Raw genomic sequence first — 21,626 nt, forward strand, 5'->3', positions numbered from 1 at the left:
GCTTTCGACAGCGCTTCATCGCGCAGACACTGGAAACACGCTGTGCAGATTAACCTGTAGGAAATCTCCTTTGGTATCTTCTTTATCTATTTTTCTGGAGCTACGAAACCGAACAATGTGAAATCATGAGTCGTCTTCTCCGAATCGGCTAACTGCAGCTCGGTGATAACTGTATCTATACCACAATCCTTCACGCGATCTGACCTAACCTTGACCCCTGACCTGGTCTACATACCACACACGACACAAACCAGTCACCTGTTTTTACCCCCCCCCCCCTCCCCCCCCCCCCCCCCAAAAAAAAAAAACCCACCCACCACCCGTTTTCTTTGGATACACACTTTAACTACATACGTGCCGACGAAATGTTGATCATTGCTTCAATACTTTGCTTCAAATGCTGAGGTAAAATTAGTGTTTCGGTGTTCAGTCAAATGTTAAAGTTTCTACCACAGACATACATACATACGCACGCACGCACGCACGCACGCACGATTAGACAGACAAAAGTTAGCATCGCATAGGCTACACTTACGTGAGCCCAAAAAATTATTGAAGTGATATAACGGTTCCAAACTTGTGAGGCCTAAATGCATTCAGCATCGCCCGCTGTGTGTGGGATTGGCTTAGCGTCGCCCGTTTTGGGGGTCAGGTTTTATGGGGTCGCCCATTCCAGGCGAAAGTGATCGAATTCGACCCCTTCAGCTCTATTATAGAGTGTATGAGGCTGGGCTGAAAAATAGCTTGCGCGGCGGTCTTCTTGCGGCGACTGAGGGAAGACTGAAGTCTTCGCAGATTGCGGGCAGAAATTGTTTGATCGCTTCACGTTTGCTTGCCAATCAGGTGGGGATTGGTGGCCTCGGGGTCCACAGCTTATTGAATTCTGCCACTACCATGTCATGCCATAGAAGAATATAACGTGGGTCTGTATTCATGAAACAGGACCACTTTTTGGATGGTGGTCCATTTTTGGAGCGCTAGGAGGGGGGTGTTATTGCAAAGTTTTTGACTTTTGTTTATTGTTGATGAAGATTGTTCTGCTTTGTCAGTTATTATAAATGGATGCTGGTGTTTCAAGAGAACTGGGGGGGGGGGGGGGGGGGGGTATTCTTTGTTTGTCTTTGTATCATAAAGGATGGAAGTGAGTGATGTTAATCTCTCTCTCTCTCTCTCTCTCTCTCTCTCTCTCTCTCTCTCTCTCTCTCTCTCTCTCTCCCCTCCCCCCCCACTGTTCAGGCAATGAAAATGAATCACAGTCCTTCATCCGATTTGCAGTTCTTCTTTTTCCAGATTTGTTTGCAACTATCTGTAATTTTGTCACTGAAGTTATTGCATACAATGTGTGCATTATATAGGGGCTTCGAGCTGTTGCCATCTGTCGTACGGTAGTTAAACAGTATTTAGCTCTTGCGTGACTCTTTCAGAACTGTTGATGCATGGACATGGCGCGTGCGTTCCATCTGGCATATTCAGAGAGGTTTAAAGTACAATTTCATGTGACATGTGATTTTCTACAGGTTCATACTTGGTTAGCTATGCTATGTTTGGTCCAGTCACGTCCAGTGAAGGTCTTCGAGAGATCAGATAGAAAGAGATCGAGAATATTGTCCATGCGAACAGTATTATGTGGTGGCGGTGGCTGTGTGGGTGGCTTGATGTGGTTCTAGGATACAATGAACGTTTTATGTATCTTGATTACCAAGGGTTGAAACTTTCGAGAACTGTTCAACAATAATGTATTTGTGAATGTAAAGTCCTCTGTAACTTTCTGACTTTATTTGTTTATCAAGATCCCATCGCCCCCACCCCCCACCACACACCAAATGAACAGGTTGTCTCTTCTTCCACAGCACGTGATATTAATGACACAGAATCAGAGAGAGAGAGAGAGAGAGAGAGTATCGGTCCAACGGAGTCAGGCGCTTGCGGGCGAATTCGGCTTTCATATTGTGTGGCGGCAGTTGTCTTTTTGAGCGACGCGATGCGTTGTCAGACACAAATACCCTTTGATTGGTTTTACGAACGCGAAAGGAAATTCGTCGTTTCTTAGGGGGCTGTGTGCTTTGTTGGATTGTCCTGCAACCAGTTTTTCGATGACAGTGTGCACGACAATCCCTCCACCCCGATTCCCTCACGCCGCTGTGTGAGTGAGTGTGTGTGTGTCTGTGTGTTTCTCTCTCTCTCTCTCTCTCTCTCTCTCTCTCTCTCTCTCTCTCTCTCTCTCTCTCTCTCTCTCTCTCTCTCTCTCTCTCTCTCCTCTCCCTCTCCCTCTCTCTCTCTCTCTCTCTCTCTCTCTCTCTCTCTCCAGTGCTGAAGGGACATTAAAACCCAAAAACCAACCAACCAATCTCTCTCCAGAAAGTTCTTGCTCTCAAATGACTTTACCTAGTAAACCAGGCATTAACAAAGTACAGCTAGTGTTCCAGCTGTATGTCCGGTATTGTTCCCCCTACCCCGCCCTCCTCCTTTTCCTCCTCCCTTCTTTCCTCCTTGTCCTCAGTCTACCCCCGTGCACTTCCGGTCCTTTTCTGGTGTTTTTTCTTTGTTGCTGCATCTTCATAACACTCCGGTGGTCATAATATCCGCCGTCAGTTTGCTCATTTAACTGTGATTTTTCATTTTGCAGGCACGTCATAATCAGCGTCAGACAGAGGCAAAAAATGCACTGCAATTGTTCATAACTGAGACACGCACGCAGAGCAGCGACAGGGAAAGTGGAAGGGGTGGGGAGGGTGCGGGGGCAGAAAGACAGAGAGAGAGAGCTATTTTCTTTACTTTTTTTTGTTTGTTATTAGTTTTTTTTTTAGGCAGAGTGAGATTTTTCTGGAACGTTGTTATTGCTGTGTGTGAGACTGTCAGACAGACAGTTTCTCATTGGAGTCGATTTTGTTTTTGCAGAAAGAAAGGGGAGAGTGGTAGGGGGAGTATAGCGGGAGACATTTTTTAGGGCTGAATTTTGTTATTGCAGTGAAAGAGAAAGCTCCTATAGTGTTTTGCTGTTGGAGAAAGACAGAGAGAGAGAGAGAGAGAGAGAATTTTGCTATTGTTGAGGGAGCTAGAAAGGCAAGGCTGGCATGTAATTATTTGCATCATTTCCCAAAGAGACCCCTTGTTCATTTCATGGGCGCAAACAGCGGACTGGTCGTGCAATTATCCATTGCCTTTGTGTTTCTGTGTGTTGCAGACTCCTTGCTTTTGGCCATCGCGATGTGGAGAGCCAGAGAACACAGACTATGGTGAGTGCAAATCATATTCTCCTTGCGAATCCCTCGCCCACCTCCCACCCCTTCTCACAGCCCCTTTCATTCTCTTACAGTGGAACACACACCCACACACACACACACACACACACACACACACACCATTTTAAGACTTCCTCCTTTTTAAGACCTTACTTCTCCAGACATTCTGTTCATAACATCTGCTAACTTACCTCCCTTTTAAGACCTGATTTTATCCGATTTTTTTTACGTGAGGGAGGGGGGGCACAGACCACACACCACCACCCCCCACCCCCCTTCTCCCCTGCCCTTTTAACCTGTCTGGTTTTCAGAGTGGAGCCGTTGCTTTGATGTGGTACTACACCTGTCAAGAAGCGGTTTAAGTAGAAATATATATGCCACCCACCTCTTGAGATTGTGCACTGAACTGTAACCTTCATACTCCACAGACAGAGCCATTGATTATCACAAGTTTACATTGGAGAAATGGTATTCAAAATAATGTCAGTGTCTTCTGTTGAAGATTTAGAAGTCCTGAATGAAGTTACACTCTGTTATGATTGTGGTGGTTGCAGGTGTTCCAAGAGATTTAGTCTATAAGTTTGCTATTAAGTAGGTGAAGTATTCAATGGAATAGGAACACCGTTTTAGAGTAAGCTACATGCAGTCACTGTATTGTGTTTGTGTGTGTGTGTGTGTGTGTGTGTGTGTGTGTGTGTGTGTTTAGTTAAGGTATTAAAGTGCACTCAATGCTCTTATACATAAGGCCAGAAAAAAAAGTTATATGTTTCTGGTAACATGGCTACAAAAAATGGGTAGGTTACTAGGTAGGGATTTTTGTTTGTTTGTTTTTTGGTCAGGGTAGAAAATAGAAAGACAATACATTACAAAACAAATGAGACAAAAGGGATGCGGGATTATCCCCCTTGTGTCGTCTGCCGTCTGTTACTTTTGTTTTGACGCTTTTTTTGTTGCTTTTTTTGTTACAAATGCAATAAAAAAAAAAGTCTAGGGTCGGCGGGAAAAAACTAGGTAGGGTCGGGTGACCAGAAACATACAACTTGTTTTGTGTTGCCTAATACATAACTATACTACATATCATCCTCAATTAGCCAAGAGAACAAAGATGGCAGAAGCCATTTGTTGACAGGTGTGTGGCATCTGGTCTTCTTCATCTGGCTGGTTTGTCATAAAGATGGCTACATTTCCCCTTGTGCATATTAGTGGTGCACGCTTCTCTGTCCAGACAGTAATTAATTCATGATTGCTCTCACTTCTTGCTCCGGTTGACCCCTGGTGTAGGATGCACCTTTCTTTCTGCAGAGAATACTTATTCGCACATTGCTTGTTATGTATGCATGCACATACACTCACAGGCGCACAGACACGTATAAAAGCAGACTTAATAAAAGGAGGGATGGACATGTGCATGCACATCCAGGCACAAACATGTGATGCACACACACACACACACAGTGCACAAGTCAACAAGTACAGGTTTAGGCACTATGTGGGCAATTATAATACATATATGTATGTCAATTGGCTTTGAACTGGTACCTTACTACAACACTATTGACAGCATTGGAATACACATTAAAAATCTTGATTAATGTAAAGATGAGTCTCGCATTGGGGTCTTTGTCTTGATTAAGGTAAAGATGTTTTGCACTGTGGCTTTTACCCTTTTCTGTGATAATTTTGGTTTAAATATTGTTTTATTCCTTTTACATATAATTATTTATAAGCATGAAAACAACAATCCTACGGCTGTTCACTAATAACAGTAACATTGGAGTCACACAGGTGTATGACAACACTACAGATTATAAAACACTGCACAATGAATAAAGTCGCTAGACCCATTGGACGTCATTTTCTTTTTACACATCACATAGGGCTCCTCAAATAACCAAAACAGAAAAGGAAAAGCACAGTGCTTCCGTCACATACTGCTACAAGTATCATACTGATGACAACGTAATTATCACAATGGGATCAATTATCACAATGGGATCCGCAGATTGTGATCTGCAGGTCATAAAATGTAGGACATCTCTACCTGAAAGGCTATAGATACCAACGGGCAGCTCTGGCATATTTATAGAGCCGTCAAATAAGTGTGTGATGAATTGAACGGGCAGGTGAGCAAATTTACCTGTGCACGCCACTCTGCCCTGGGGCCATGGGAAGCAGGCCAGCTCGCTGGGTTATGATGCAGGCTGTGCTGAACTAACCCTTGTCTGGTGGGGTTTCTCCCCCCCCCCCCCCCCCCCCTTGATGACATAAGAGTCAAGTGTGTGTCACTGTATGTGAGAGGGGGGGTAGAGAGAGACAGTGTGTGTGAGAGGGGGGGGGCACAGAGAGAGAGACACTGACCGTGTGTGTGTGAGAGAGAGGGTAAGAGATGGAGATGGTGGTGGCAGTAGCCATGCAGTTTTGATCGAGCTCTCCGAATCAGAAGGATGGAGAAATTAAAAGTACAGGGACTGAGTCCCAATGGAAAGCAGACTGATCATGTACATGTTGAACAGAATTTAAACTTAACATTAGGAGTGAGATAAGCGTTTACAAAAATATGATGCTTAAAATGAAACAAAAAGTATGCAAATGAGTAAATGAGATTACTGTGTAGTCTGGCAGGACAGATAAAAATATGAGTTATATGTAAACAATAAAACCTGGAGGTTGAGTCTCTCTCTCTCTGAGTCTCTCCCTCTCTCTCTCTCTCTCTCTCTCTCTCATACACACACACACACACACACACACAAATAACATAGCAGTCGTGTAATGCAGACTGGCAATAATTGCGTTGGGGATCTGTTTCTTCTTTGTGCATAAATCTTCTTTGTCATTAGATTTATACTTCACACACAGGTAAATTTTGTCATTAGAATCTCGTTATTCTTCACATTCAGGTAAATCTGTCCTAACAAAAAACATAAAACTAGCAATCTACATGCATGTAATAATGTTAATGCACCCAGCTGTGTAAATACTCTGTGACATTAATAAATATGAAGGCAGGAGTTTATGCAACTTTGCCCTGATTAAATAAGCAGAACAATCTAGCGTGTTGAAACACTTGTTTTTGCAATGGCAAAACGACAACATTCTTTTTGACTACACCAAACCATTGTTTTTTTATTCACCTGCATATTGTCTCAGTTATTGTCAGCGGTAATGTTCATTCCATAAGGAGGATGTAATATTAGGTGGAGAGCATACACAATCATTTTGTTAGTCGATTTTCCAGAAAATAGTAAACTTTCAGCAGAGTAGTTTGAATATGCACCCAGAAAAAAATCATGATGTTAAACATTTAAATATAAAAAAATTCCTATGAACAATCAGTTGTTCTCAGATTGGTTTTTGGCATACATGTATTTTTGTTTGGTGGTTATATAAAAAAAAAATACAGATCGAATGTATGCACTCACCAAACAGTAAATGCATAATTAATCAGAATTAACATCAGTAAGTACCTGTCTCTGCTGAGTTTAGTCATATATATATACATACATACCATATCAAGGTTAGGTCACAGCAATGATGATCAAAGACTCGCACAGTCTGCAAACCTGGTTTAGATCAAATTCCTGATCAGAGCTGCCGTTTTCATTGCACCGCTTGTTTTTCTTACCTGCTTCTATCGCCAGTTTACCTGGCCCGTGCCGCTGAGGACTGCTTTCTCTGGCACTGATATTTACCCAGCTGTAATGCCTTTCTGCCTCACTTCATTCCCCCCCCCCCCCCCCCCCCCCCCCAACCACCTAAACTCCTCCTCTGCTTCAGAAAGAGAGAGCGAGAGAATCAGAATGTTTTATTCACGAAAACACATGTTTATAGTGAAAGGGTGTTGTGGGGTTGGGATGTCGAAGTACAAAGCTTTCTATATACCGAAGCATGCACGATCGCGCAAAGTTCTCGCAAAGTTCTCGCTACTGGAAGTCCGATAGAGAGTCCACTGCATTTGTCAGAGTCAGGGATACCTTGACTCACACTGCACACCAATACCATGCATCATAACATCATGGTTTGATCAGTCCTTCAGTCTGTTGTTTTTTTCCGTGTGGTGACAGATATTGTAAGTCAACAAAACGTGTGTGACGGCCCTTTTCAGCATTAGACAGTCCAAGAATGAAAAGAGAGCGAGAGAGAGAGAGAGAGAGTCAAATGTGATGTACTTGGCACTGAATCCCAAGCAACAAGATAACCAACAGATAAAAATTGCCAGCACTCAGCTGTCCGAGTTCCGGGTAACCAACTAAACAAAACAAAACGGGGTTGTATGTGTGGTGTGGTATATGGCTGTCCAGCAGTCCGAGTTCAGGTTAACCAACTAAAGAAAATATGGTTGGAGATGTAGTATATAGGGTGTTGGGTACCTGTCTGATTTACTTTTTGAACTACTGTTTTATCTTTTGTGGCAAAAGTCAGCTAGATTCTACCAAGCCTTTCTGTTTGTACATTTTGCCAACAGGAGGTAGTCCACATTCCTGGGTAACAAACTAAATGAAAGTAATGTATACATGTACAGGCTGGAGCCCAATACCTGCCTGACTTTGTAACTTCAGAAGTGTGATGTGTGTGCCCCAGTAATTAAGCCAGGTACTTCCTAATATACCTGTCCCTGGCACTTAGGTTGTGGAGTGTCTGGTGCCAGTGGTTTTTAAGGGGAAAGTTTGTTTAGATGTTTACCAGTTGGGGTTAAAGAGTTTGAGGGATCGGTTTGTAACTGACAAAAGTAATTGAGAGGGCTGAACTGAACTAACGAAGAAAGAGAACACACACACACATACACACAAATGGTTTAGGAGGGACAGAGAAATGGAGAGAGACAAGATATGAGCTCTTGTTTCTGTCCAGGTGCTTGAATAAGTTGATAGAGTGTAGATGGATGAATGATTAGACATTTAGCTTGATGAGAAAAACTTGGTACATGTATTCTTTACATGTGTCCACATCGTAAATTTGGCTGAGAGAAACTATCCAAATTGCATTGAACTGCACTGTTAGCATAGTTTTGATTGGATCGCATCAACATTGTCATGATTGTAGTGACCACTTGTATAAATTAAGCCATCCCCAGTGGAAACTTCACAATTCACCTGCCTGTAGAACAGGTAACAAAGCTGTATCTTTGCCTGTCACATCCATGGTATTGGCTGACAGTCATGCAGCCAGTGAAATTAATGATTGATTTTATGTAGTGATTGCAGCGCCATCTTCTCCGAAATGATTATTGGATGTGTTAATTGCTGCAGACTCCAACACAGAACAAGGCGGATTTTTCCACCCTTGCAGTAAATGCAGTTTATGTCTTTCGTGTAGTATGTAGGTTGGGTGTGTGTGTGTGTGAGTGCAGGCGCGCATGTGTGTGTGAGTGCAGGCGCGCATGTGTGTGTTAGGGGTAGGAAAGACAGTAAAATAATACTGGAAAATCCTCTCTCTCTCTCTCTCTCTCTCTCTCTCTCTCTCTCTCTCTCTCTCTCTCTCTCTCTCTCTCTCTCTCTCTCTCTCTCTCTCTCTCTCTCTCTCTTCTCTTCTCTCTCTGTGCCTGCCAGATAGCTGCCAGATGAGTGTGATAGTGCCAGACCAGGTAGTGGGTGGGGTGAAAAGCTTCATGTCAATGCTGCCAGTACCTAGAGAAAATCCTATGTTAAACAAAACGTTAGATAAAACCCGCTTTTGTCCCCATGAGCTGGCTGATTAAAAGATAGATCTGCTGCGTTAGGAATAGAGGAAGGAAGTCAAATCCTGCAAGCTTTCTTTCCAAGAGAATGCAGTGAAAGATAGAGAGAGAAACGGACAGACAGACAGACAGACGGACGGACAGACAGACAGACAGACAGTTTTGTTTAAACCAGCGCCCAGAGAACATGATCGTCTTTTTGAACTTGAAAACTTCATTGGACTGTACTGGCAATTTCAGACATTACATGAATTCAGCTAAGCTCTGAGTTGCAACAACAAGGCATTTCTGAAAGAGAAGCCTTTTCTTTCCTGTTTTATTTTTTTGTGTTTCTCCAGCTCATTTCATGGTTTAGGGCTACACGTTTGCCGATAGAGCACAGTATGCAGTAAACTTAGTGCAGGTCCTCCTTTCAGATCAAATGAAAGTGACATATAGTTTATAAAAAAAATAAAAAAAATAAAAATTAAAAAAATCCACTATCCACCCTGACCTTATACCCTGCCAACCTCAAAAAGGGCCATAAGCATGCTCCAAAATACCCATATTCCACAAACACCATTTCCAACTTTATTTATAACTTGAAAAGCTCCAAGCCATGCAGATATCAGCTTGTACTTTTGCTATCCAGAGTGATATCATTTTCATAATCTTCATCAATGTTTGTTAGCCCTGATGTTATGCATCTGGGCCTGTGGGCAATATACAATATGAAACTTTGCAACATCCATTGGAATGCAGGCTCGACAGTTTTATTAAGCTATTCTTTCATTCTGCACTATGTCCAGTGTCAGTGATACTGCTCAGTGTAGCTCTGTGGCCTTCCACTGGTTCAAACCTTGGTGCCCAGGGCCGAGGTGTACAAAGCGAAACTGTGTGCCACCCAACTGGGTTGCAACGTGCACCTTAGCCCAGGGCTTAAAGTTATCAACCGGTCGGGAGTCAGCTGCGGTGCTGGATTGGTTGAAATTGAGATTTGTTGTACATGTAATTTTAAAAAAATCAGACCCCGCGGTTTGTTCTCTCCCGTTTAGGTTTCACCCACTTTTGCTTCATGCACCTCGGCTCAGGTCATCAAACGTGGGTCTTTAAGTACTTTAGTATATTTGTTTATGATGGTGGATTTTTTCAGTGTGATAAGTAAAACTAACTGGACTGTTGTGTGTGTTTCAGCGGTGTACTTATGCAAGCGGACAATGCAAAACAAGCAGAGGCTGGAACTGGCCGACTACGAGGCAGAGAACCTGGCTCGACTGCAGAAGATGTTCTCTCGCAAGTGGGAGTTCATCTTCATGCAGGCAGAGGCACAGGCAAAGTGAGCCTGACTTTTTTGTTGCCAATTTTGTCAAAACTTAGTTTTAAAGTTATATCTTACAGTTACATTTTACACATGATAAGATTCAGTACAAAGTCAAGTTTATTTCTGGATTTGACCTGATTTTCTCATTAAGAGGCAATTGCTCTCATGAGAGACGCTTGTGTGAGCAACAGATTATAGTTTGTTGTGGTGTCTACACTAAACGTATTATTTTGAGCAAAAATATTCCATCATCCTTTTTCCCTTATCCGTTAATATAGCTATTCTGATGAACACGTGGGGGAATTCGGGGGCTGTGATTGGATGGTCTCTCCCGATCATCAAAGCATATTGCTGCCGAAGTCGGCCATTTTTCTCAATATCCAAAAGCATATTGAGAAAAATGGCCGACGCATGGTTCCGGTTTACACATCTGTACCACGCGGCGATGTTTCTATCGACAACAGCATACACTGACAACTTAAAAAGCTGTTTCAACAACTGTGTTGTGAAATCGAATGCACTTGGAGTCAGTTTTTCTTCCAAAGTCAGAAAGCGTGTAGCGGTGTGCATGTCTGCGCGAACATGATGCGCGTAAGAAGTTTGTCTGCTATCAAAACCTGAGATCAACGCATCGACGCAAAAACTGTCATTTTGTAAGTTTGGAACAACAAATCAAGGTCATAACAGCTATATAATCGCTATTATGTTTTCAGCGTAGCAATAGGGTCCGATATTTAGACTCGAACAAGTATAATGCGACTCGTCTTCGACTCGTCGCATTATACTTGTCTCGTCTAAATATCGGACCCTATTGCTACGCTGAAAACACAATAGCTGTTACTGTTTATTCCTGTGCCATACAAAATATGACATGTTGGTGCAGGAGGACCCATTGCTGGCCATGACAGATGTGAGTTAAAAAGATATAAACTTTGAATATATTGCAGAAGTTGTTTGAATTTCTCGATTATTTCTGAACCAATGTACATGTAATTGTTTTTCTGTCCATCAGAGTGGACAAAAAGCGCGACAAATTGGAACGAAAGGTGCTAGACAGTCAAGAACGAGCATTTTGGGATGTACATCGGCCTGTGGTAAGTACAGTGTAGATCAGGACAAATAATATGTATCCCGAAATTGGTGAACTTTTTGACCCAATGTTTTGCAAACATATTTTTGACCATGCGAAAAATGAAAAGAGAATTCAAGATCAAAGACAGCACACATGGTTGCAAAGTATTTCGGGAGACATTTTGACATCGTCATGGAATTAAGACAGTTTTTCAGAAATTATGCCTTGCCAATTGTATTTTGGAGAATATTTTTCATGGAGAATGATTCACTTAATCTAAAGCTCGAAAACATCAAAATCGCCAAGAATCGAGCTACGCCAAAATTCCACTATGACATCAATTTTGCTGTTTCTTTGTTTGAAGCTGTTTGCTAATTGCTTCCAAGAAGACTGAAAAGACTATGTACTTAAAAAAACTATGTACAAAAAGGGTGATAAAAAAAAAGATAAAAAAAGGTGATCGTTATGGTTTAATCCTCATTGCTTCGTTTCTCAGGTAGTACAGTAGCTGTAAAAAAAGCTGATCGGTTGAGCAGACGTACATACTGCCTTTTGAAATAGCAGTTTTAGTGGGGCTCAGCCCCTGGAATTGATGACCAGCTTTGTGGCATCCACTGAGCTAAGAATTTCAGTGGCCGAGGGTGAATAGCAGTGTTTGTCAGTGAGTGATTATAACAGTTATTGTATGGAAGTGGTTATTCCGAGCTGCCAACTGCTACGCTTTCGGCATAGCATGCTACGTTTTAAGAGCAATTTGCTACGCCAAGCTAAGGGTTGCTAAGCACAAATAATGACAAGCATGCAACAGTTCCCTCTCTTTGCGAGTCCTGGTACTGATTTCTGCCTTCCACTCCGTGTGGCTGTCACAAAATGGGTCATAATACATCGTCTATACTGAAAAGTGGACCTGCAGATACTCTCTAAAGGGCATTTTATGTTCCTGCATTCTCCTGAAACTTTATTAAAAATGTCTATTGACAAGAAGGCATAAATGCGGATGTGGGAATACATTTTAGAAAATTCTACTCTCAAACACCATTTGCTTCGCTGAAAATTCCAAAACAATTCTAAATTGCTACTCTTGAGGCTTTGGCAGGTTATGGTTATTGCAGTCATTGTACTGGTCAATCAGTGTTTGTGTCAGTTTTATTCAATGTGACCTTTTGTGATGCTTGTATTTTGCAGCCTGGCTGTGTAAATACGACAGAAGTGGACATCAAGAAAGCATGTCGAATGAACAGGCACTCGAAGATGACCAGGGTGAGCGTAAGTTGCACCCTTTTTGACCTCTAATACTGCTAACAAGTGAAAGTGTGTGAGTTGTGTCTTGGCAAGAAAGTTTGTGCTTTATATTTTCCCCATTCTAATCTACTACAGCATGTAACAAGCGAAATAATGTTGGTTTTACTTGTCGAAGATACTGTTGTTTGCTTGTGCAATTTTTTTCCTGCAACAGAACCAATGACGGAATGTAAATAACTTTAAAACCGGTGCCGTGCATGAACATGGTATACATGTGCAAGTTGGTGTTGCACCGTTTGCTGACTCGAAGTGAGAATGTGTGGAGTATTAGACCATGCAGTTTCCATTGAAGTTGTAAAGCAAACAGCATGTATGTTCAACGGGCGCAATGGCCAAGTGGATAAGACGCCGGCCTCCCAATTCCCCAAGTGGAAGGTCATGGGTTCGAATCCCGGCCGCGCATGGTGGGTTAAGGATGCAGATTTTTCCGATCTCCCAGGTCAACATGTGCAGGCCTTCTAATGCCTTATCCCCCTTCTTGTGTACACAATATCCCAAGACCAAGTGTGCACAAAAAAGATCCTCTTTTTATCCATGTCAGTTCGGTGGATTATAAAAACACAAAAATACCAAGCATGCATCCCTTGATGTATGGCTGCCTAAATGACAGGGTAAAAACAGTCACTCGTACATGTAAAAATTGTGGGAGTTTCAGCCAATGAACGAAGAAGAAGACATGTATGTTCATCTGAATATGCAGCTTGTGTGTGTGACGGACAATTGTGTGAAACTGACACAGAATAAATACAGTGTGAAATTTGGACTAAACATGCTCAGCTGAATAGTACATCTTGGATAGTGTGTTCTCTTTTGTTATAACACACTAATTGGTGCATTGTTTGTTTGCACAAAATTTACAGTAATTGTAGCTTTCAGCTATTCTGTCATATTTGTCACATTGTACTATTTCAGTATTAATTAAGTAGTAGTTCTGTAGGTCAGAAAATACTTTTGTATTGTATTTGTATTGTGATTATAAATAAATAATGTTGTAGTGTAGTTGAATATGATATGTTTTGCTGGAAATATGCAGAATACAAATTACACATCAACTGTGATGTAGTGTGTCAATTATTTCCCATCTGACCATGGGATTAAGGTCACAAATACTCAATATATTGACCGTGTTTGATTAATGTTTCAATTGTTATCTGTCTCTGAATGAAATGTCTGACTCGTATGGCACCAAATACTGAATAAGGTGCCTTTCATTGATAAGATAGCTTACAGTTACACTAACAGCATATTTTGAATTTTAGATCAGCCTTTTGGCAGTTTGGCGCTTTGTAACTCTTGACGTGAGTTGAAAACAAAAAGTGGAGCCCTGTATAAATAATGAAGTGAATTTCTCACTTCTTGTGCAGATATTTTCATCAATTGTTTGCCTTGCAGATATTTTCATAAGTTTGTTGTTGTGTTTGCAGCCCAACTACGCTGTTCCAGGCGGAAGAATAAGTCCCAGTGTATCAGAGGCAGACCTTCACAATCCCACAGACTCTATAAGACATGATGTAAGTGTTCAGACCAAAAAGAAATGAGAGTACATCGTCTCTTCTTTCGGTTGTAAATTCAAATGCATATTTGGATATTAAAGGGAATTTTGTGAGTGCAAATGTGCAGTCTTGAAGTGAGACGTGCAACCTACAGATACTGATCTCATGAGTAAAAAAAGTTGTATATAATCCTTCCAAGATTTTGTAAACAAACATAGATGGCCCCGATTTCACATTGATGTGCAGTTACTTGGCACAACTAGGATTTCAATATTTATCCATTTTTTCCTGTGATAGCAACAGCTTGGTCCTGTTTGAGAAGCACAGCCCCTCGATGTTGTTTGTATTGATCAGCCTTAATTTAGTGATAAATCATAAGAGTCCTTGCAGACGAAAGATTAAAGCTGGACAGGTAATGATGTTATGGCAGAGATTAGTAAAGATATCTTTCATTATTGTACCTTACATTTTTTTTTTATCTGAACAAGATATGATGAATGAGAGCTCTATGGTAGTTTTCCTGCGTGATGTGGTACCTTTGCTGAAACATTCATACTTTTAAACATAACTAATGCACTGACAAAATGTGGGATCGTTTCAAGATGTCGGTCTCCAAGAGAATACAAAGGTTTGCATATTGCTGAGATTTTTGTGCTTTTTCCATTTTGTCTCATCTGTGGTTTTGGATTTTGTTTCAGATTGATGCATTAAAAAGAAAGATTGAAAAGAGGCGGGTGAAAATATCCAAAGTCACAGAAAGGTTTGTTTTTGATGTATAGGGATTTATTGTGCAGGGTCTGGCATTAAATAATTAATGTTTTGGGGGGTTTGGCGTTTTCCATTAATTAGGAAGAATAAATAGCACTGTTTGTTTGCCTTAGCAGATGCAGAAATGTACATGCATGTACACACATGCTCACTTGACACTTTCGAAAAACATGATCAATGGAATCTTACTAGTGCCCTTGCGCTGATGTATATATCTTTTTTTTTGGACAACAGAAACACTCCAGGATTTGGACAAAACTGTGTGATAAATGTAACAGTGAAAATGCCAGAGATGTGTGTGCATGGGGACAAGACAGAAGGGAAGGAACTCTGTGGTAGTCGGTTCATCTTCATGAACACCCTGTTAATAAATTGCTTTCATCTTGCTCCGGCAAGAAAAAGATCCTGTTGCTATTTTGCCAAGCATTTCAGAAGAAAAAGAAAAATGATTTACAAGTCATTTCTTTCATGACAGTGAATGATTCACTGGAATTTTGTGTTAGAACAAAAACTACAATTTTCAGGTGTTTCTTTTTATGGTATTGCATTATTCACTGCAATCTTGGGGGGAATAAAGAAATTGATTTACAAGTCTTTTGATCGATGGCATTGAATTATTCACTGAAATCTTGTGTAAAAACAAAAACAAAAATTACATACAGGTGTAGTCTTCCATGGATTAATTTATTTGATGAAATCTTGTCAGAAACGGTGAAAACTGTACTCACCGTAACTGTTAGCTCGACATACATCAAATGTTTTAACCTAAAGGTCTTCACTTACCTGAAAATCTTGGGTAGATTTTCTTTTTCTTTTGTTATTGTAAAAGTTATTTTTTCCACAGTGGGATTTCATTATTGAACCCCACATAGCAACAATTCTCTCGGATGTTCTTCGCAATGTGTTCATGTTTAACACGAAGTTTTGTGTGTTGCAGCTTTATAGCCTACTTCCAGCAATATGCAGAATACGATGCCTTTATCACAAGTCCAGACCCTTCCAACCCCTGGATCGCTGACAGCACAGAATCTTGGGACCAAGAGCGCACACTGTGAGCACTACACTGGGTCTTCGCCTTGAATTCTCCCTTCTAGCTATGCATATAACATTCACTCTCATATATGCAAGCATAAAGCTAAATCATATGACTACTCGGGTATACAAAATTGATTGCATGGGTTCACTTGAAAACGTCTTCAGTTGCTCCTGAAAAGATGTTAGCAGCCAAGTTAACTTCCTCAGATTAGGTTTCAAAAGAAGACAAAACACACACAAAAAGAAGGGGGAGAAAAAAGGGAGGGAAAAAAAGATACCCACACTACCCCTTTCCCCAAACATGGTGTAGTTGTGGGTTTGACACAATTTTTTTTTTTTTACAATTTTGGTTTATCCACTCTGGTTTGTTTTAACAATAACTATCACATATTCACTGTATCACTTTGTGCCATCAGGAGTGCCCGCGAGATCCCCCAGAGGCGGGTGAAGCGATGGGGATTCTCCATAGAAGAACTGCTGCGGGACCCGGCTGGCCGAGACCAGTTCACCAAGTTCCTGGACAAGGAGTTCAGCGGGGAGAACCTCAAGTAAGCAGCTGACTGCTGTAGGGCAGTATTCACATGTTCTTTCCACAGCCATTATCACTGCTGAGCCTGTGTCACGGGTGTACTGAGGGACATAGTGTAAGGCCAGTTCTCATTAGAAGTGTTGTTCCCAGATTTACCTGGATTTCAAATGAGTGACTGTGAGACCTGGATTCAAAATATGTATTGGTCAAAATGTCCTGGCCGCAAACCAAACGTGTCAAAAAACATCTCAAAGCTATTGAACATTTGTCCGGCCTGGGATCAGAACAATGCGTCAAATCAGGCGGTTAGAACTAAGTTAGGATTTGCGCCATATAAATACCGTACTTTCCGGGTCATAAGGCGCGACTTTTTTCCTCGAGTTCGACCCCTGCGTCTTGTATAACGAAGCGTCTAATCCGTGTATGAAATACGAAAAAAATCAAAGAGACCGCCTGAGTACCAGTCAAACAACTTGTGATAATGCATGTTTCAGCTACTAGGTACTGCCCTGGCCAAGTTTCTTGAGCTCTCAAGCCACCCAGCTATCACAATGCCTGCCTTTGATCTGGCCGCACACACAGAGCACACATAATTATTTCCACTCTGTTAAACTCGGTCACTGACCGGTCACTGACCCGGTGCAGGAAGTATTTCCTCTCTCAGATATGACAGGGGAACCACCTCTCATGGCAAAAACTGGGTCATTGACCCCTGGGAAGAAGGTCGTGTCTATAAACAAGGCCACCCAGCTATCACAATGTCTTTGATCTCGCCGCACACACAGAGTTCGACTCTGTTAAACTCGGTCACTGACCGGTCACTGACCCCGAAGCAGGAAGTGTTTCCTCTCTCAGATATGACGTGAACCACCTCTCATGGCAAAAACTGGGTCATTGACCCCTGGGAAGAAGGTCGTGTCTATAAACAATGGACCTGGCTTTGATCTCGCCGGCTTATTTTCATTCTATACTTTTTCAATTTTGGTGCGCCCTATCGGCCCCCTGCGTCCAATGGGTGACTGGATTACAATTTTTTTTTAAAAGAAGGGGGTGCGTCTTAGATAACGAAGCGCCTTGTCACCCGGAAAGTACGGTACCCTTATTATTTTCATTATTATTAAATAAAAAAATGTATGTGTAAAGGACAAAAGACCGAAACACTGCATTAGAACTACTTTTCAAGCAGTATGTTTTTGTTGTTGCTGTTTTATCTACACGTGTACAGTTTCAATCTTACCAGTTTAGTGTGAGGGAGGTGGCGGTGGGTTGGTTTTATTTTTCACAAGTTGAAATGGATTTAGATCATGTGAGAGCGAGATCCTTTTCCTCTCTAGATTGTGGTCGGAAAAAAATATCTGATTAGACTTCACTTACCCAGGTAAGGTCGTCATCATTGTTCAATTATACAAGTATCCAAGTTTATTTATTCTTTTGAGCGTTGATTTATTTCTGATTTATATACAGGTACTCGAGTGGAGGAGGCGTTTGTTTCTGTGTCTTTGGTGTCTGTTGACTCTATTTTTCAGAGTATAGTGCTGAAGTATGAATCATGACTATACTACTCTTTCATTATTGGGTAATAATTTCCAACATGTTTTGCTTCCGCGTAAATTATTTAAATTCAAGTTCACAATAAAATCGTTGACTTAGCAACAACACAGAGAAAGAAAAACAGGATATATATTACTTTTTTTTTTTTTAAACAGTTTTTTTATTCATTTGCATAAATACAAAGCCGTAATTGAAAGTTATAATAAGGGGAGCAGAACAAGATAAACTTATAAATGTGCTCTTAGAAACAAACGAGTAATGTGGCGGACGATATTCTAAATGCATGATATTTAAACAAATGACAACAACAACAACAACGATAACTTTAGCAACAGTGGTACGGAAATCTCACACACACAACACACACACACACACACACACACATAGAGACACACACATAGAGACACAGAGGACAATCAGATACAGGGAGAGAGAGAGAGAGAGAGAGAGAGAGAGAGAGAGAGAGAGATTATTACATTATTACAAATTACATTGACAATGTGGACATGTTTTCTTCAAACATTGATGTTTTTGTAACACGTCTTATTTATCTTTTGTTTTGTTACACAGATTCTGGCTAGCATGTCAAGAGCTGAAGGGGTTGCCGATGAGAGAGGTCAACAAAAAAGTTCACGAAATATTCTCGTGAGTATATTGCATGGTGGACTTACAAGGTTTGAGATAAACTTTTTGAATCACACACCCTCTTTACACTTCACAGAGTCAGAGATGAACATGATAATAGAAATCACATACAAACATTTGGAAGACAGAGTGAGAGAGACAAAATGATAACGTCTTTTTTTTTAACAATTTAACACAGACCGTAGAATTAAAATCAAATTTTATGGAAAAGATCTTGTGATGACGGATACATTTACATAACTAAGCAAAATGCAACCATTCTCGTGTACATATTGGGCCAGGGTCATTTTCAAAATCAAAATTGGGTCAAAGTGATATCAGCTGTCAAATGCCCAGCTTATACCCTGCATTAATAAGTGACACTGTTTTGCTATCTAGAAAAAAGCCCTTGGGAAATGTTACATCACACACTGAAAAAAGAATGAAAATTGTGAGACAATGAACTTCACACAGGGCTTTGTCAGGAGATTGTTTGCTGTTTGGTGAATTACAGTTTGTTAGAATGATAATAATAAGAATGAACACTTATTAATCAACCCCTTCTCGCCAGAGCGCATAGCGATGTACAATAGCAAAACACACACACACACACACACACAGACACAGACACACACACACACACACACACACACACACAACACACACACACACACACACACACACACACACACACACACACACACACACACTCAGAGTTGTCTTTGAAAGTAGAGATTGATCAAGCGGTGAGTGACTGTCACATGTCCTGTGTCTGACAGAGAGTTTCTTGCTCCCGGAGCGCACAACCCAGTGAACGTGGATTGTCAGATCATGGAGCTGGTCAGGAGGAGAATGGAGAACAATCCCACACGTTTCTGCTTTGAAGAGGCACAGGTACTGTGGAACTAACTGCAACGAACCCACCTCCCCCCCCCCCCCCCCCCCCCCCCCTTTTTAATAAGACTTAATAATAAGAACATTTATATAGCGCTAAATCAAAAACTTTCGTTAAAAAGGCTTGCTCTAAGCGCTTGACATCTAAACTAAAAAAAAACGTCATTCACACTCTTTGCAATGATGTACAAGAACTTCATGTCACACTCTTTCATTCAGACTTCCAAAAAATTTGAGTAAATCAGGTCTTAAAAAGGAGGTTCATTTACAGAGGCTATGAACAGAACATCCGAAAAATGTTAAGTCTTAAAAGGGGGAAGTCTTAAATTGTGGGGGTCTTAAACAGGGGGCTTCCAAACTAGTAGCTGGCAGACTGACAGTTAAACCATTGAAAAAGAACAACGTATTCAGATGACACGAGTTTGAGACCACAGAACACTCGAAGGCTTGTACGTTTTTATTCCTACACTGAAGAAGTATGTGTCAAGATAAAGGTTTAAATAAGTGATGATCAGGAAGAAGGGATGTACAGCCTTGGTCCCCCCATCCCTCTCCCCAGCCCCATAAAAAGGTTTTATGTATCACATCCTCAGTGTTTGTTTTGAGTGAAAGCTTCCATTATTCATGTATACTGAACGGCAAAAGTTAAGGACCGCCCTTGAAAAAAACAGCCGACTTCATCTGTGCCAAACTCCTTGTTCCTAAGCTTATAAAACCAAATGGTTGTCAGGCCGTACACACCACTGGGTTCTTTCTTTTCTTTATTTGGTGTTTAACGTCGTTTTCAACCACGAAGGTTATATCGCGACGGGGAAAGGGGGGAGATGGGATAGAGCCACTTGTCAATTGTTTCTTGTTCACAAAAGCACTAATCAAAAATTTGCTCCAGGGGCTTGCAACGTAGTATAATGTATTACCTTACTGGGAGAATGCAAGTTTCCAGTACAAAGGACTTAACATTTCTTACATACTGCTTGACTAAAATCTTTACAAAAATTGACTATATTCTATACAAGAAACACTTAACAAGGGTAAAAGGAGAAACAGAATCCGTTAGTCGCCTCTTACGACATGCTGGGGAGCATCGGATAAATTCTTCCCCCTAACCCGCGGGGGGACACCAGTGGGTGAGTACAATGCTGTGTTAGCAGAAAACTTGCTCGGGATCCACGGAGGCCTGGCTAGGGCACGAGACAGAAACTGCCAAACTGCAAAAAGTGGACCATTTTTACGCTGGCGCGTGGGCAAGCCTGGGCGGGAAAGATGAAAAATTCGTTATGCACGTGCAGGGAGGATGTGTTGAGAGTGAACTGTTGTCACCAGTTAGGCTTTATAGCCCCGCGATTTTCCGCTAGCCACCATCTTCTCACTATGCCTCCCAGACAAAAGGTGACCACCATCAACAAAGCCCGGGCCATCGCATGGCCGCAAGACGGCGTAAGCAAACGAGAAGTGGGCAGACGACTTAGAGTGTCCCATTCTGTCGTGGTCAGGCTGCATCAGAAGTCCCAGGCCACCAACAGCGTTCTGGAGAGGCCCAGGTCAGGACGGCCTAAGAAGACAACACAGCGTGAAGATCGCTTCATCAGAAGACTCTGCTGCAGCGAGGCACCACTGCAAACATCCTCAGGGGCCAGCTGAGGGTGGCAACAAACACCAACGTCAGCACGAAAACCATCCGCAAACGCCTGCACGAAGTTGGCCTGCGATCACTTCGTCCAGCTTGTACGGCCACGATTGACAGCAGCTCATCGCCAGGCTCGTTTGGCGTTCTGTCACAACCATCCCAGGTGGACACGCCAGCAATGGGCCGATGTGCTGTTCAGCGATGAGTCCTGCTTTAATCTGCACCATCATGACGGTCGGGCTCGCGTGTGGAGGCGTCAGGGTGAGGGCCATCGAGCACCTGTGGGATGAGCTGGACAGGCGAGTGAGGAACAACCACCCACCCCCAAGGAACCTGCAGCAACTGCTTCAGTTCCTGCAAATCGAATGGCAGGCCATTCCTCAGGCCTTCTGCAGGAAGCTGGTAAACTCGATGCGGAACAGGACTGTTGAAGGCATCGCAAAACGCGGCGGACACACCCATTACTGAACTGTTCGGAACTTGCAAATTTTGTTTTCGACCCCCATATTGTTTCA

General features: G+C 41.9%; 1 protein-coding gene across 5 annotated transcripts in view; it reads left to right on the top strand.

Moving 5' to 3' along the window:
- Window positions 1–21,626, top strand: part of LOC138953970 (regulator of G-protein signaling 7-like) — a 105,487-nt gene that overhangs the window by 69,996 nt on the left and 13,865 nt on the right. For 3 of the 5 annotated variants that reach the window (XM_070325996.1, XM_070325994.1, XM_070325998.1), the window contains exons 5-14: window positions 3,185–3,236; window positions 10,090–10,231; window positions 11,229–11,310; window positions 12,474–12,554; window positions 14,015–14,101; window positions 14,782–14,843; window positions 15,789–15,902; window positions 16,303–16,434; window positions 18,537–18,611; window positions 19,370–19,484. In XM_070325996.1, the coding sequence (XP_070182097.1) occupies window positions 3,185–3,236; window positions 10,090–10,231; window positions 11,229–11,310; window positions 12,474–12,554; window positions 14,015–14,101; window positions 14,782–14,843; window positions 15,789–15,902; window positions 16,303–16,434; window positions 18,537–18,611; window positions 19,370–19,484 (942 nt within the window). The remainder of the gene's footprint in view (window positions 1–3,184; window positions 3,237–10,089; window positions 10,232–11,228; window positions 11,311–12,473; window positions 12,555–14,014; window positions 14,102–14,781; window positions 14,844–15,788; window positions 15,903–16,302; window positions 16,435–18,536; window positions 18,612–19,369; window positions 19,485–21,626) is intronic. The other 2 variants (XM_070325997.1, XM_070325995.1) reach the window with 1 other exon arrangement.

Source organism: Littorina saxatilis, linkage group LG17, assembly GCF_037325665.1.
Source record: "Littorina saxatilis isolate snail1 linkage group LG17, US_GU_Lsax_2.0, whole genome shotgun sequence".
In the NCBI taxonomy this organism is placed as follows: Eukaryota; Metazoa; Mollusca; class Gastropoda; order Littorinimorpha; family Littorinidae; genus Littorina; species Littorina saxatilis.